Source organism: Carcharhinus amblyrhynchos, chromosome 21 (genome assembly GCF_965287045.1).
Source record: "Carcharhinus amblyrhynchos chromosome 21, sCarAmb.v2.hapA, whole genome shotgun sequence".
Lineage (NCBI taxonomy): Eukaryota > Metazoa > Chordata > Chondrichthyes > Carcharhiniformes > Carcharhinidae > Carcharhinus > Carcharhinus amblyrhynchos.
Genome location: NC_137344.1, coordinates 20,256,923 through 20,275,161, shown reverse-complemented (window position 1 = coordinate 20,275,161; position 18,239 = coordinate 20,256,923). Strand labels below are relative to the sequence as shown.

The 18,239-nt window shown below is 41.5% G+C and overlaps 1 protein-coding gene across 1 annotated transcript in view; it reads right to left on the bottom strand.

Annotated features, from left to right (window-relative positions):
- Positions 1 to 18,239, bottom strand: part of nploc4 (NPL4 homolog, ubiquitin recognition factor) — a 67,292-nt gene that overhangs the window by 15,480 nt on the left and 33,573 nt on the right. Inside the window, exons 9-12 of the mRNA XM_080209597.1 lie at positions 13,632 to 13,718; positions 12,030 to 12,101; positions 2,306 to 2,432; positions 1,669 to 1,829 (exon numbers count right to left, since the gene is read on the bottom strand). Of these exons, the coding sequence (XP_080065723.1) occupies positions 1,669 to 1,829; positions 2,306 to 2,432; positions 12,030 to 12,101; positions 13,632 to 13,718 (447 nt within the window). The remainder of the gene's footprint in view (positions 1 to 1,668; positions 1,830 to 2,305; positions 2,433 to 12,029; positions 12,102 to 13,631; positions 13,719 to 18,239) is intronic.

The following is an 18,239-nucleotide window of genomic DNA, read 5'->3' as shown; positions in this document are numbered from 1 at the left end:
CCCCTGACACTTAGGGCCAATCAACCTAACCCGCACATCTTTAGACTGTGGAGGAAATCCATGCAGAGACGAGGAGAATGTGCCAACTCCTCAGACAGTGACCCAAGCTGGGAATCAAACCTGGGTCCCTGACGCTGAGAGGCAGCACTGTTAACCACTGTGCTGCCCCACTTAGTTGACAGACTCCTTTGGAAGCACATATTTTGAGACGGTTTGAAACTCTAGTTTCCTTACTTGTTTTGAATAAAACTGATTGAAGCCTACAATGCGAATTATCTTCATGCATAATTTATTGTACAAAAGCAGAGTGTCACCAGCGATTCTACCAATATTTAATGCCCCAATCCCAGGGGACCAAAAAGTTCAAATTCTGAGAGTTTTCCTGAATACAATTTTCCATTAAAAAGGGAGAAAATTAAAAAGCAAGTTGTTTCTGTAGGTAATTCATCAGGGTGGAGAATTATCCAGTGGCTGGTGTTTCCCTTCCTTTTCCAGAAGCTCAAAAACAGACTCAGATTTGGGCACTTTTCCTCTAACAACACATCAGGTTCTGATGGGTTATCCAGAGGAATTCCGATGCCTAAAAAAAAGACATGGCATTGGCACAGAGCTGAATTTTAGTTTTACTCCCAAATTCCAACCCCGAATTTCTCAACTTTCTTTCTTCATTTGCCCAACACAAGACAGAGGCTTAGTTCACTTCCACACGATGAGTGCTACCTAATTGTGAGGAGTGCTTTCAGAGTTGGGTGAAAACAGGAAGTTAGGAACAGGCAGCAGGGGCTAAAGAGAGAGTGCTGATTGGTCAGTAAGTGTCATTCCTGATTCTCTGAAATCGACAGCAAGTTTGGACCAAAACTTAAAACTGATATTACATGTGGGCTGTGATTTAATTGGATAACAGAGCTGCACTAAATTTGAAATCCCATTTAAATTACTGCTTCGACATTGCATTGAGACTGAAGTAACAAGGTGATATATAATTTTTAAAAAATTAAAAAATTTAAAACACAAATTAAAACTTAAATTAAATAGAGATAAAGGGTCAGGTAATGTGTTGTCCATGCATGATGTGGGAGCTGGTGGACCCCATTATGGTTCCCACTGAGCATGTCTGTAGTGAGCGTTGGTTGCCTGAGGAACTCCGACAGAGTGGATGAGCTGGGTTCTGAGATGCTGCGAATGCTGCGACACATCAGGGAGGGGGAGAGATAGCTGGACACTGTGTTCCAGGAGACAGTCACATCCCTTAGATTGAATTCAGCCGGTGGACAGGGACAGGAGGGTGTGGCTGCAAGTGAGGCAGGTAGAGGGATCCAGTAGATAGGATTGCAGGAGATTCAGTCGCTGAACTTGTCCAACAGGTTCGAGATTCTTGCTCCCTGTGTGGACGGAACGGGTACTGCAGGGAAGATGACCATGGCACCACGGTGCAGGCACCATACTGCTCAAGGTGAGGGGAGATTCTTTTTTAAAAAAAATTTATTTTCTTTGCTTCCACTAAAATACCCCACTGCCTTTTCTCCTTTCTTTCCATGAATTATAAGGCTGACCATGGTAGCAAACAAGGAGGAATAGTGAACGTGTAAAATTGATCTGAACAATTTGTATTTGTCAAATTGTACGGTAGCACGTAATGTGTCATAACACGGACAGTTAGGTAGTTACCTTGTAGAAAACATCAGGGACATACTGTTCACTAGAAGACTCCTTTACATATCCCAGTTCTGGTGCATCTCTGCATGGCAGAAAACAGTCATCGCCTACGAGAGCCATACACTGATTGGAAACCTGGTAACCTTCAAAATGAACCTGATTATCTGGGCCACCTAAGGAAAGGAATAAAGCAGATTTGCAATGGAAAATGTGCATGATGCTTAGGTGTGACAGCAGATATTATTATTTCAAGATTCCAATCCTACTTACTTCCTTAAATAAACTTGCTTATTCTTGTCGTATTTCCGATCCACATAAAGAAAATGTGAAAATACTATCTTTGCAAAAACATATGTTTGTTCTTCGTAAGTTCATACCTTTTTCAAACCTGGACATATGCAGCTACTGTCACAAGACATGTAAGATTTTTGCCAATGCCTGATTCATTTCCAGTAAAGCAGCCAGAAAGCAGGGAGCTGCAGGTGGCTTCTTATACTAAGAACGTGAAAATAAACTTTCGCTAGGTGTTATACTAGGCATCAAGCTTAGTGGGTAAATTTTGTTTGCGTTAACATGCCTACTAGAAGTGGTGCAAATGGTATTCCCTGTTCTGCATTATAAACTGAGATTTGGTCCTATCAGCTCATACCTGTTGCCAAGACAGTAACAAACTTGGATCCAAAATGATTATCGGGAGATAGGCGGCAAACGTTGGGGTGCTTGTTCTGGAAATCTCCTGCTGTGATGCACTCCTCCGCACTTAGGAAATGTGCATCCTGATGAAGAAAAACAAAATCCATTAGCACTTCAAGCGTTCCAAGCATAGATCATCAACAGCATAAGTACGGCAGTTCTGAATTATCTTTTGAATTCCAATACCAAATAGCATCATGCTGTAAGCTCAAAACAATAGTTACCATTTCAACTCACTTAGTTCAGGACCAGTAGCTGCTTGAGAGAGGGGCAATTGCTCTCTCTCTCTCCACAACTCCCTAAGAAGCTATTCTTTATTCAGGTTCGAAAGTATGATAGTGACTCAACCATATCTCCAAAGGATCTAGAAAGCCAATCAGCCTTGTGTGTCTGCACTAGCTCCTTGGTAAGTAACTTTTTTCACTATTCTCTTTTGCTTCCTATTTTTCTTTATTTCAAATGTTATCGACTTTTGAAAATTTAATTGTCTTTGTCTCAACTATCCCTCCTGAAAAAGCATTCAATTTCAGTAAACCTCAAGTAAAGGTGGTCTCATTTTCCTTTTTCTCAACACCGAATGTTAAAATCAACAACTGCCCATCACAGATTCCGAACAAGAGTCGTTCGATGTTCATCTCCTAGCCTTTCCTTTCCCAGGAAATAGTTCCAAAATCTTAAGTCTTTCCTCCTAACTGAAGCTGCTCATCCTTGGTGTTTCCAAGTAATATACTCAGCCCCTATTATACTCCTTATACATCTATGACTGCATGGCCAAATTCCCCTCCGATTTGATTTTCAAGTTTGCTGATGACACCACCGTAGTGAGTCGGATCTCAAACAACGACAATACAGAGGGCGGAAATGAGATAAAAGAATGTGGTGAACTGGTGCAGTAACAATAATCTCTCCCTCAATGTCAACAAAACAAAGAAGATTGCCATTGACTTCAGGAAGCGTAAAGAAGAACATGCCCCTGTCTACGTCAATGGGGACGACGTTGAAAGGGTCGAGAGCTTCAAGTTTTTAGATATCTGGATCACCAACAACCTGTCCTGGTCCACCCCATGCTGACACTATAGCTAAGACAGCCCACCAGCGCATCTACTTTCTCAGAAGACTAAGGAAATTTAGCACGTCAGCTAAAATTCTCTCCAACTTTTACAGATGCACCACAGAAAGCACTCTTTCTGGGTTGTATCACAGCTTGGTATGACTCCTGCTCTGCCCAAGACCACAAGGATCTACAAAAGATCATGAATGTAGCCCAATCCATCATGCAAATAAAACAGCCTCCCATCCGTTGATTCTGTCTACACTTCCCTCTGCCTCAGCAAAGCAGCCAGTATAATTATGGACCCTACGCATCTTAGACATTCTCTCTTCCACCTTGTTCATAAGAACATAATAAGAACATAAGAAATAGGAGGAGTAGGCCATCTGGCCCTTCGAGCCTGCCCCGCCATTCAATAAGATCATGGCTGATCTGTTGTGGCTCAGTTCCACATTCCCGCCCTCTCCCCATAACCCTTAATCCCCTCTCTTATCAAAAACCCATCAACCCGCGTCTTAAAAATATTTAGCGAGGTAGCCTCCACCACTTCAACGGGCAGAGAATTCCAGAGATTCACCACCCTTTGAGTGAAGAAGTTCTTCCTCAACTCCGTTCTAAACCGCGCCCCCTTTATCTTGAGGCTGTGCCCCCTAGTCCTACTGTCCTTTCTGAGTGGGAAGAGTCTCTCCACCTCTATCCTATCCATCCCATTCATCATCTTATACGTCTCAATGAGATCTCCCCTCATTCTTCTAAACTCTAACGAGTACAAGCCTAGTTTATTCAGCCTCTCCTCATAGCTCAACCCCCTCAACTGCGGCATCAGCCTAGTAAACCTCCTCTGCACTCCCTCCAAGGCCAAAATATCCTGGCATAAGCACGGCGACCAAAACTGCACACAGTACTCCAGCTGCGGCCTCACCAATGCCCTATACAGCCGCAGCAAGACCTCCCTACTTTTATATTCAATCCCCCTCGCTATGAAGGCCGGCATCCCATTAGCCTTCCTGACCACCTGCTGCACCTGCAAGCTGGGTTTTTGCGACTCATGCACAAGGACCCCGAGGTCCCTCTGCACCGTCGCCTGCTGCAGTTTTTCTCCATGTAAGTAATAATCCTTCCTACCAAAGTGGACCACCTCGCACTTGCCAACATTAAATTCCATTTGCCAGTTCCTGGCCCATTCGCCCAGCCTATCTAGATCCTTCTGCAGACTCTCCACACCCTCCGCGCAATTTGCCGTTCCACCAATCTTGGTGTCATCAGCAAATTTCGACACCATACACTCGGTTCCCTCCTCCAGATCATCTATATAAATGGTAAATAGCTGAGGCCCCAGCACCGACCCCTGAGGCACTCCACTAGTCACCAACCGCCAATCCGAATAGCACCCATTGACCCCCACTCTCTGCCTCCTATTTGACAACCAGTCCTCTATCCATGCTAACACCCTACCCCCAACTCCATGTCCCCTGACCTTCTGCAATAACCTCTTGTGAGGTACCTTGTCAAATGCCTTCTGAAAATCCAGAAAGACCACATCCACCGGCTCTCCTCTATCCACCACCCTAGACACATCCTCATAGAACTCCAGTAAATTTGTCAGACACGACTTCCCCTTAGCGAAACCGTGCTGCGTCTGCTCTATCAAGCAATTCCCCTCAAGATGCCTCGCTATTTCCTCCTTGATGACGGATTCTAACATTTTACCTACAACAGACGTTAAACTAACCGGCCTATAATTCCCCGCATTTTGTCTGGCACCCTTCTTAAACAACGGCGTAACATTAGCCGCTTTCCAATCTTCCGGCACTTCCCCGGAATCCAGCGACGTCTGGAAAATAACCACCAAGGCATCCACTATCACCTCCGCCAATTCTCCGCATTCCATCCGGTCCTGGAGACTTGTCCACAATCAGCCCCCTCCAGTCGAGCACCGCCTCTCTAGTAACAGTAATGTCATTGAGACCCTCCAGTCCTACCACCTTTCACAACAGTCTAAGGTCATGTACCAATCGACTTGAGAATAGCTTCTTCCCTGCTGCTGTCAGAATTTTGAATGGATTTACCTTGCATTAAGTTGATCTTTCTCTACACCCTAGCTATGACTGTAACACTACATTCTACACTCTCACTTCCTTCTCTATGAACAGTATGTTTTGTCTGTATAGTGCAAAAAACAATATTTTTCACTGTATGTTAATACATGTGACAATAATAAAGCAAATCAAATCTTTAAACACTATTAATGAATGCCTTTTCCAGAATGTGATGTTCTGAACAACACAGTAATCTTTAACTGTGGTCTAAATACTCCTGCGGCAAATTTCTCTCTCGTAGTCCATGCCTCTGTTTTTGTCACCTCTCCACAAAATGGCACAAGATCACCACTCTATCTTTCCCAGTATAAATGCAGAAGGTAGTGAATGTAAGAGATAAACTTAATACATTGAGGTCATGAACTTGTTTTGAAACTTAACTGGAGTATATGAAAGAGATTTTTAAAGAACATATCTATTTTTACTTTGTAGTATATAGTTACGGGTTACAAACACTTTTTTCATATTCTGGATTCTGTAAAAATCAAAGTAGCCCTTGCCAATAATTTTAAAAATATATTTTTCAGAAGATAAAGTAAATATCCTATCAGTTTTGTGCTTGACCGACACTTCAAAATTCAAGCAGAGATACGAGTTGATTGTACTCAACTGGGGGAAGATAAAAACATAGGAAATAGAAGCAGAATAGGTCATATGACCGTTAGAGCCTGCCACTCATTTTGATCACGCCTGATTATCAAATTCAATATCATGATCCCACCTTCCCCCCATATCCCTTGAGCCTTTTCATGCCAAAATGGGGATATCCATGTGTGTTTGCACTGGTTGTCATGATTTCTGTCTGGGAGAGATTTCTGGAATGCAGCATACATCTTAAGGGGAAACATAGTTGCAAACGTTTTCTTCACTCACCTAATTGAATTTACACTGAAAGCGTTATACATATCAAATAATCATTTTCCTGTAATGTTACCTAGCTCAATGCAGTACAGACATAACTTTAATATCTAAGAGTTTATTGGGAATGATACTAAACAAAAACAATCATATTTGGAAAGTTAATTGAGTAGTAATAAATTAGCAAATCTGCAATCCAGCACCTATTCCTAATATTGCTCTTTATTATCAGCCAATAAATTTGCTATCGCAGATAATACTTTTGAAAAATAGAAGTCAAATGGATTCTTCTGCTCTAAACCTCATTTATCTGATGGTTGTGGTATCAGTGAGAGAGCTTCAGTTTACACCAGAACTGCAGTCAAGTGCAGCTAGGATATAAATTCAGACTTGACCTTATACTATGAGGAAGCAGAATAAGATGTTTTGAGAGAGGTGTTTCACTCCATTGAGTCAGTATGATCCCTCCAATTTGCTTTGAGTGTCAAATTTAAAGCTAGCATGAAGCTCTTCTGGCTTCATAGGTTAAACTATGGCAAATCTCCAGGTCTGAATAAATTGTGTCTCAGGCTGTCATAGGAGGCAGGGGAGGATATTGCAGGGGCTTGGAGCCAAATTTTTAATTCCTCTCTGGCCACAGGGGAGGTCAGTAAAAAGTCTGACAACACCAGGTTTTAGTCCAACCTATTTATTTGATAATATTCTCACAAGCTTGAGGGGTTACCCTCTTCGTCAGGTGAATGGAGAGTTCTGGCCTCAGACAGAGCATATAAAGCACAGACAGTTTAGAGATGTCTGTGCTTTATATGCTCTGTCTGAGGCCAGAACTCTCCATTCACCTGACGAAGAGGGTAACCCCTCGAAAGCTTGTGAGAATATTATCAAATAAATAGGTTGGACTAAAACCTGATGTTGTCAGACTTTTTACTGTGTTTACGCCAGTCCAACGCCGGCATACCCACATCATCACAGGGGAGGTGCCAGAGGACTGGAGAACAGTTAATGTGGTTCCGATAGGATGAGAAAGGAATTGGCGAATGTAGATTGGGGATGCAGATTGGGCGGTAGGACTGCTGAGGAACAGTGGAGGATCTTTAAGGAGATCTTTCTTGGTGCTCAGCAGAAATTTATTCCGATGGTAAAGAAGGATCGTAGGAGAAGGGATAATCAGCCGTGGATAACGAAGGAGATAAAGGAGAGTATTAAAAGCTGATGCATTTAGAGTGGCTAAAAGTAGTGGGCGAGAAGAGGATTGGGAGAGGTTTAAATATCAACAAAGAATGACGAAGAAGTTGATAAAGAAAGGAAGGATAGACTATGAATCTAGGCTAGCGCTAAATATAAAAAAGAATAGTAAGAGTTGTTATAAATATATAAAGAGGAGGAGGCTGGCTAGGGTGAATGTTGGACCCTTAGAGGATGAGAGTGGGGTTTAGTGGTGGGGGATGAGGAAATGGCTGAGGCCTTGAATAAGTTTTTTGCTTCGGTCTTCACGGAGGAGGACACGAATAGTTTGCCGGGTATTAACGATGGAAAGATGGTAGGTGTTGAGGGCCTGAATGAGATCATTGTCACTAGAGAGGTAGTGCTCGACAGACTAGTGGGACTGATGGTGGACAAGTCCCCAGGACTGGATAGAATGCATCCCAGGGTTCTGAAGGAAATGGCGGAGGTGATAGTGGATGCCTTAGTGATTATTTTCCAAACCTCGCTGGATTCCGGGGAAGTGCCGGAAGATTGGAAAACAGCTAATGTTATGCCGCTGTTTAAAAAGGGTAGCAGGCAAAAGGCAGGGAATTATAGGCCGGTTAGTTTAATGTCTGTTGTAGGAAAAATGCTTGAATCCGTCATCAAAGAAGAAATAGCGAGGCATCTTGAGAAGAATTGTTTGATACGAGCATACGCAGCACGGATTCGTTAAGGGGAAGTCGTGTCTGACAAATTTATTGGAATTCTATGAGGATGTGTCTAGTGCGGTGGATGGAGGGGAGCCGGTGGATGTGGTGTTTCTCGATTTTCAGAAGGCGTTTGATAAGGTGCCGCACAAAAGGTTGTTACAGAAGGTTAGAGGGTATGGAGTTGGGGGTAAGGTGTTAGCGTGGATAGAGGATTGGCTGTCAAATAGGAGGCAGAGAGTGGGTGTCAATGGGTGCTATTCGGATTGGCGGTTGGTGACTAGTGGAGTGCCCCAGGGATCGGTGCTGGGGCCTCAGCTATTTACTATTTATATAGATGATCTGGAGGAGGGAGCTGAGTGTAAGGTGTCGAAATTTGCTGATGACAAAGATAAGTGGAAAAGCAAATTGTGTGGAGGGTGTAGAAAGTCTGCAGAGGGATCTAGATAGGCTGAGTGAGTGGCCGAGGACCTGGCAGATGGAATACAATGTCGGCAAGTGAGAGGTTATCCACTTTGGCAGGAATAATAGTAGGAAAGACTACTACTTACAGGGCGAAAAGCTGCAGCATGCTACGGTGCAGAGGGACCTGGGAGTCCTTGTGCATGAGTCACAAAAACCCAGCCTACAGGTGCAGCAGGTGGTCAGGAAGGCAAATGGGATGCTGGCCTTCATAGCGAGGGGGATTGAATATAAAAGTAGGAGGTCTTGCTGCAACTGTACAGGGCACTGGTGAGGCCGCAGCTGGAGTACTGTGTGCAGTTTTGGTCGCCACACTTGCGCAAGGATATTTTGGCCTTGGAGGGAGTGCAGAGGAGGTTCACTAGACTGATATCGGAGTTGAGGGGGTTGAGCTATGAAGAGAGGCTGAATAGACTGGGCTTGTACTCATTAGAGTTTAGAAGGATGAGGGGGGATCTTACTGAGACATATAAGATGATGAAAGGGATGGATAGGGTAGAGGTGGAGAGGTTCTTCCTGCTCAGAAAGGACAGCAGGACTGAGGAACTTCTTCACTAAAAGGGTGGCGAATCTCTGGAATTCTCTGCCAGTTGGAAGTGGTGGAGGCTACCTCGCTAAATATATTTAAGACGCAGGTAGATAGGTTTTTGGTAGGCAAGGGAATTAAGGGTTATGGGGAGAAAGCAGGAAAGTGGAACTGAGCCACTTCAGATCAGCCATGATCTTATTGAATGGCAGGGCAGGCTCGAAAGGCTAGATGGCCTACTCCTGCTCCTATTTCTTATGTTCTTATGTTCCACTATTTTAGAAGGGTTGTAGAGATAAGACAGGAGACTACAGACCAGCGAGTCTCACGTTAGTGATAGGTAATCTATTGGAGAAAATTCTGTAGGAGAGAGCATCAATTTCCATCTGGAGTAGCAAGGCTTGATCAGTGATAGCCAGCATGGCTTCATCAGAGAGAGGTCATGCCTAACAAATTTGATGGAATTTTTTGAGACGACGACTAAATGGGTGAATGAGGGCGGTGCAGTTGCACAGTTTATATGTATTTCAGTAAATCCTTTGACAAGATCCCACATGGGAGACTTATAAAGAAGGCAAATGCATATGGGATACAGGGTCATTTGATAAAGTGGATTCAAAATTGGCACAGTTGCAGGAGATAGAGGGTGATGACAGAAGGCTCCTTTAGTGACTGGAAGCCAGTGTCCAGGGACGCACCACAGGAATCTTTTCTGGATCCCTTATTATTCATCGTTTATATAAACGACATAGATGGCTATGTAGCGGAATAGGATTAGTAAGTTTGCAAATGACATAACGACTGGCCAGTAAGCGAGACTGTCTTGGGCTACAGGAAGCCATTAACGGGATGGTGAAATGGTCAGATAAGTGGCAAGTAGAATTTAACCCTGAAAGTGTGAGCTGATACACATTGGAAGAATTCATTTGACAAAGAAGTATTCAATGAATGGCATGACACTATGAAATTCTGTGGAACAAAAGGACCTTGGCATGTTTGTCCATAGATCTCTGAAGATTGATGGGGTTAATCTTTATCAACTGAGGCATAGATTACAAAAACAGGAAAGTCCACTGGAGTTGTATACAAGTTTGGTGAGGCCACAGCTACAGAACTGTGCGCAATTCTGGGTGTCACATTATTGGAAGGATGCGATTGCACTGGAAGGGCTGCAGAGGAGATTCACCAGGATGTTGTGTGGGGTGGAAGATCCAAGTTATGAAGCGAGGTCAGATAAGCTTGGATTGTTTTCGTTGGAGTAAAGAAGACTGAGGGGCAACCTGATCGAGGCGTACTAGGTTATGAAGGGTATGGACGTGTTGTACTGGAGAATTTCTTGTTTCCCGAACTGTGATAGTAAAACTTAAAAGTTTGCTTTTTTAAAAATCAACTAGTTTTTATTATCACAAGACTGCATGCAGTATATGGCCGAATCTTGGAAATGGAGAGCAGTCCACACTAACTGCTGATTCTAACCCAAGACTGCGCCCACTACAAGGATCAATTCAATAATTATACCTTTTCTTATCAGCTTACATGATTTTAGTAATACAAGCAGTGGTACATCGAACGAAACAAATTCCATGACTCTCTCATCCCCGACCGTGGTTCTGTGACTTCTTTATGCCTTGTTTTTTGTAATAAACAAATTCTGTGACTCCCTCATCCCCAACCTTACCTAATGTCTCGTATGTTATCTCACAGTATTTGGAGTCAACCTTGTTAAGACAGGCTTTCCTGGTGTTAATCATGTCTTACTCAGGCTGTGCGAAGTCAACCTTATCAAAACAGACTGAGGCCAAGCATCTGGCCTTCTCTGGTTGTAGTCATTCCTTTGTTCAGAGTCAGTTTTACAGGGGTCTGGCATTTTGAAATGGCTCGGTCTGCTGTCCTTATTTCATACTAAATACTTGACCATTTTTCCCATCATGCCACTGCTTCATTCGTACACTATCACAGATGGGGGATAAGGAGCAGCTGTTCCTCTTAGTTGAAAGGTCAGTCACGTGGGGACACAAGTTCAAGGTGAGGGACAGGAGGTTTGGGGGAGGGCGGTGATGGGGGGATGTGATGTGAGGAAAAAGAAAATTATCCAGAGGATGGTGACAGTCTGGAATGTGCTGCCTGGAAGGGCGGTAGAGGCAAATTGTCTCACACCGTTTGAAAAGGATGAACACTCAGCACATCATTACACTCAAGGCTGCGGGCCAAATGCTGGTAAATGGGATTAGGTGGGAGGTCAGGTATGTCAACGTATCGGTGCAGATTCCATAAACCAAAAGGCCTCTTCTGCACCCTATGATGTGAATGCTCTGTAATTCAGTGGAGGATGGATGATGAAGGTGGAAGGACAGGAAGATTAAAAACAATAAGCATGTTCAGCAGTACAGTGCGATGTATTTGAAAAAGCTCAGCAAGGTATTCAACATAAAAATGACAAGTACAATCACAGTTCAAGTGTTTCTTCTAACTTACTTGTTTTTGAAATTAGTGGGAAGAGTAAAAACTGAAGGAATAATAATCAAGAATATTGCTAGTTTGAAATTAAATGCATGTTATGCTAACTATATGTCAGATCCCCTAAACAGTGGAGAAAAGGAAAATTCCTGAAGCAAAAAGAAATGTATGAAAATGGAACAAGTCAGCAGTCCAATTTTCTCTCAGAACTACAAACACATTTGAAAAACTGCTTAACTTTTAAAAAGTTAAAAATGCAACAAGAGGTAGTTCTAAATGGCAGAGCTGTAGTAATTCTAAAAATTCTTTTCAATGAACATCAAACTCCTTGCCTTATTCCTGATAAATTTGACAGTGCCTTTCCTCGTGTCCTCTGATAGGAGGTCTGTGAATATCCAGCCAACCTGAAACAAATATTAACACAGCAAGTCAGCAACAAGTCCAAATGGTGAGAGTTGAGTGTTATGATGTTTCCACCATATGCCGTAAACTTCTATTTAGCTTTCAATTAGAAGTCCAGGACAAACTGAGTTGACTTGTTAACCTCTTTCCCAGTGCTCTTTTGTGCACAGCCAACAGATGTACTTATAAACATTGTAAAACTAATAGCGCCAGATTTTTCTTACCCATCTGGACTTATCCTGAGAGCAAAGTTAGGAGCTCCATGAAGCAATACAGCCATAAAAGCAGTAACTGAAGTTGGCACATTTGGTATTATTCTAAATCAATATTTTGTTTGAACTAACAGAAACAGCTCTGATACTTTAAAAAAATTCAAGTATATTTCATTATCTATTGCTGAATTTGACAGTGTGGACACACTTTACAGGCTAATAAATGTAAAAGTATTCAATTATGAAACACATATTAGAGTTACAACTGCACCTTCTACTGAAACATCATGGGAATAGTTTTGGAGGAATGTACACCCCATCCCACTATCCAGCTAAAGGAGAGGGTGCAGTGGGATAAGAGCAACTTGGGAGTATAGAACTGCAGAGAAAAAACTGCCAGTCAAGAGTGTTTTTCTTATTCTATTTGTGTTTTTGTTTTCACAAGTTTTTTCCATATTAGAAACTGTTTTTGCCAATAAAATGTAAACTCAATTATCTATTTTTAATACAAGAGAACATTGCCAATTTTAAAAATGCACTTCTACTTTTCTATCAAAAGTTTGGAAAATTTAACTGTTCAATTCCACACACAGACGCAAGTTTATATTTGGTGCCTATTACTAAATGATTATTGTCCAGAAAATGTTTCTATTTAAATTCAGGAACACAAATCTCTCTGAATTTAAGATCTTCCTTTTTCCACTCACATAGGCCTGGAAGTTAAATAAACTTAAGATCTACTTGCATGTAGATCTTATGTCATTCTGTCCATAGCAGCTGGAAAACATTACTTCATTTACTGTAAAGCAATGTTCCACATCTGTTAATTGTTAATATAACAGAAAAACAAAGCAAGCTCCAACTGTTGGAAGAAGATTGTTTTTGAATGCAGAGCATAAAATAAACTTGCTTTTTAATGAACAGGTTACTCAAAAATGAATTAGCACTATTTTTAATTTTAAAAACAACCAACTGATAGCAAATCATAGTTTCAGAGAGATTGTTTGGTAATAATTAAGACTTGGCATGCCATGAAATTTCACTTAGGCTTGAATGAACAAATGAACAATCTTTTTTGGCAAATTTAGTCAGTATCAAGTGGGTTAGTACCACTACTTCACACCCTGTTTGAATGGCAAACTGTTTCAGAAAGTATTGATGTAATAAAGCTTTTGGAGAAGAGCAACTTGGACAGCAACATCCCAACTTTCGCATTTAACATATGGGACACCGGAAATTGTTGTCTGATTGTACTTAATTACGGTGACTGTTGATAGCCGTTCCAATGTTCCTACAGCAAAACCTGGACCACTGACTCACCTTCCTCAATCCAAGTTTTGAAGCAATTTCATCTACAACTTCAGCTTTTGGGTCTTCCAAAAATTCTAGGCTGTTTGCTGTGCCAATCTACAAAAAGAGGAAAACCAGTCAGAAAGTAAACAATATTCAAAAGCTATGTTCTTATTTAGTAACTTTTTAAGGAATCTAGTCACTCATTCTCTTGTTCTGAAATTGTGAAAGAGACAATAATGGAATATTCCTTCATTAGATTCGGTGCAACAGCTCAAATACTGTATTGGAGGGGAAACTTTAGTTTATTTTCTTTAGTTTAGTTCAAACTATGAGCTCAATTTAGATGTAACCACCATATTGACCTCAGATATAACTGCCCCAAACTAATCTGAACAAGGGTCACAGAATATCAGTACCATTTGCCATTTATAACCTTATCAAACTCGATTTCAGCTGACAGGAGGGATGCTCTAAATGTCGCACTAAACACCTCTGGAGTGGTGTTTCACACTCTCCATGTTATCTTGATACTGTGCCTTTTAAGAAATGTGATTGTCTTGATTCTTGTCATGAGAGAGAGAGAGTAGTGCCTCCCTTTTCCTCTCCTTGAAGTTGCAGACTGGAATCTGCCAGGAGCTAAGTCTCCTCCTCTGAGATTCTGCTGTACAAGAGTGGATCTTTCTCTGATAATTGCTGTCTGGAAGCTGAGAGAGATATCCCTTCCTGTCTCTGAAGTCTGGAGACTGGGAGCTGCCAGATAGTAGGTTTACTTCTTTGAAGTTTTGCTGTTTGAGGATCTATCCTTCTCTGGAAACTGCTGTCTGAATCTCTGTCCAGAAAATGTTAAAAGGCTGTAAATCTAGCACCACATGAGCATACTTGTTGCTTTATGCTAACTGATTCTGAAAAATGATGTATGACTGTGGGGACATTCCTATAAATTGGAACTACAGAGTTCATTGTTAAGAATTATACCCTGTCATGTTTAAGTATCTTAATTGGCAAAAGTTATGCTAATTCTTTTTGCTACACTCTCACTGTGCTTTTAAATAAAGTTTGTTTTGATAAAAGTTTTTTAGTGGGTCAATTGCATCATACTGGAGCAAAGCACCTTACACTCATGCTAATGCCAAAATCAAAGTAATCATTGGGGTCTAGGCTAACTTCATAATATATCTTGGGAGTTTCTGATCTGGTTCCCAATCATGTCAAAGGTTTTTGCGAAGATATGAGCCAAAGCCATGTCCACAAATCATGTCCTCCAACCAGTGAGATCCAAGAGATGCATCTGACTCGAGAGTTAATTGACAATGAATTCCTCCCCTGGGAAGCAGGTCAGGGACAAGAAAAAAGAACCATGGATTTCCAAGGCCAAAAATAGTTTACCAAAATCAATTTCATCCTTTCTATCCGGATCATTTGAAAAATCCAGGAGATCAAAGTAAACAAGCAAAGAAATCTACTTCCATACAGAGTTCATGTCCAAGCTCTGGTTTGGGAGCAAGAGAGACTAAATTGTCTGTTGACACAAATAATTCCATTTTCATCTAATCATAGAGCATTAACATATCCAAGGCCAGCTTGAAATGGATCACTCATTCAAACAGGTGGATTAACTGTAGTTACTGTTGATTGAATTGTCTTCCCAGACAGGTGCTTGCCAAGTATAACTAATCTTTAAAATTAAGTACCAATGAGATATTGAGGGGGGTAGAGGGGAGGTTGAAGTGCACGTCTACAGGTCCTTGAAGGTAGTAGCACAAATAGACAAGATGATCAAGAAATCAGATAGAATCTTTCCTTTACTGGGCAAGGTATTGATTGCAAATCTGTAATATAATGATACAACCACATTAGGCGATAACTGGAGTTCTGCGTCCAGTTCTGGTCACCACATTACAAGGAGGATGTAATTGCTCTGGAGAGAGCGAAGAAATGATTTACAAAATTGTTGCCATGGCTCGAAAGTTGCAGCTATGAGTAGAGATTGGATAGGCTAGGATTGTTTTCCATAGAGAAGGCTAAGGGATGACTTAATTGAGATGTACAAATTTATCAAGGGCCTCGAAGGAGTAGACAGCAAAAGCATGTTTCCCTTAACTGAAGGGTCAATTACCAGGGGGCATAGATTAAAGGTGATTGGTGGAAGGATTAGAGGGGACATGAGGAAAAACATTTTCACCCAGGCGACTGGAATGCACTGCTTAAGTTGGTGGTTGAGGCTCAAAACGTTCAACTCATTTAAAAAGTACCCAGATCTACATCTGAAGTCCTGTAACCTACAAGACTATGGGCCAAGTAATGAAAATGTATTTCTCTTTTCTGGCTATCCCAGACACAATAGGCTGACTAGTCTCTTTCTGCAACGGTTCTATGGAATAAGTTGTCCAGTGTCCCAGAGTGGAGCGAAACAGATCCCATCTTGCTTGTAGGCATCTGAATGTGTGCCTGCCCAGAGGTACATTGATTTGACAATGCTTTGAGTTTCAGTTAGGTTCCTAAATGTGGTGAAAATATTGCCACTGCAATCCTTATACTAGTGGACATTTTCACAATGCATGTGTAACAAGATATTATATTTTGTTTAAACTTCATTCACAGAGTCTTTGGTCACTAGTTGAAGTATTCATTTATTCTAAATTGCTTAAGGTTAGAATTGGCCTGTAACAATCACGGTATAGTCGCATAGTGGCTACTTTACTGGACTAGTAATACAGAATTCAGGACTAACGATCCAGAGATATGCGTTCAAATCCCAGCACAGAAGCAATTTAAATCCAATTAAACAAATCTGAAATAAAAAGCTGGTTTCCGTAATGGTGACCATGAAACTACCAGATTGTCATTAAAACCCATCTGGTTCACCAGTGCCCTTCGGGACAGAAATCTGCTGCCAGGTCCCATCAGGCCAAAAACTGTCTCCAAACTCACAACACTGTGGTTGACTCTTTAACTGCCCTTTGAAGTGGCCTAGCAAGTCACTCAATTGTATTTTGGGCAAGAAGTGTTGGCCAGACAACAATGGCCAATGAACCATGAATAAACCATAAAAAAAAACACACCCCCTAAACATAAATCTGCTCAAAAGTAGCACAGAGTATATGTATTGACACATCAATAAAATAACTATGTAGAATGAAAAAAGAGCTTGCAGGTGCAGCAGGTGGTCAGGAAGGCGAATGGGATGCTGGCCTTCATAGCGAGGGGGATTGAATATAAAAGTAGGGAGGTCTTGCTGCAGCTGTATAGGGCATTGGTGAGGCCGCAGCTGGAGTACTGTGTGCAGTTTTGGGCGCCGCACCTGCGCAAGGATATTTTGGCCCTGGAGGGAGTGCAGAGGAGGTTTACTAGGCTGATACCGGAGTTGAGGGGATTGAGCTATGAGGAGAGGCTGAATAAACTAGGCTTGTACTCGTTAGAGTTTAGAAGAATGAGGGGAGATCTCATTGAGACGTATAAGATGATGAATGGGATGGATAGGATAGAGGTGGAGAGACTCTTCCCGCTCAAAAAAGACAGTAGGACTAGGGGGCACAGCCTCAAGATAAAGGGGAGGCGGTTTAGAACGGAGTTGAGGAGGAACTTCTTCACTCAAAGGGTGGTGAATCTCTGGAATTCTCTGCCCGTTGAAGTGGTGGAGGCTGCCTCGCTAAATATTTTTAAGAAGCGGGTTGATGGGTTCTTGATAAGAGAGGGGATTAAGGGTTATGGGGAGAGGGCGGGAAAGTGGAACTGAGCCACAACAGATCAGCCATGATCTTATTGAATGGCGGGGCAGGCTCGAAGGGCTAGATGGCCTACTCCTGCTCCTATTTCTTATTTCTTATGAATAAGATCTCAAATTAAAATGCAACTAATGTACAGCTTTTAAAAAAACATTTGTATGTTCTAAATGAGAATTGAATTCTATATGGTTCAAATTGACATGATAATGCAGCTAATATTTATCACGTTTCATTTACTGTGAATATATTTACTGTTTAAGAGTAATCAATTCAAATCATACGAAACAACATTCCACTGTTTGGAGAACAGGCAATGTGGGGCCATCTAGTGGATCCAAGCTGCCTTCACTGAGCCACTGGAAATTTACTCAACACCACACAAGTTCTCTTCTGGAGTAAGTACACACAAAAGGCAAATCACTTTTTATCTTCTGTAACTATATTACATGAAAAACCAGGTTATATTCCCTCTTTCACATGAATTGGCAGTTTATAGTATTTAGGGCTTCACAAGCTTTATTGTTATATATTTGCATTTAATGATATTTAGATTCAAGAGTATTTCATATTTCGCGAATTCAACTCTCTTCCTGTAAAGGTTCTAAGCCCCTGTATTGGAAGTACAAAAGTACCAAATACAAATTAAATAGGAAATGGGTACCATAAGATACAAACACAGCACAGGCAAAGCGATTCATTCTTATGACCATTAAATTTTGCTAATATACTGAGTTTATCATTTCTCCTGCATCCTCAGACCTTTTTGATCACAGGAAACTGTTTATTTCTCCGCTCACTTCATCTGTTCTTGCAAATAAACCCACTCTAAAAAATGTACAGATGTGAAATATTGTTCAATGCGCAATGAACAAATATGCCACATCTATTTTAGAATCATAGAATCCTACAG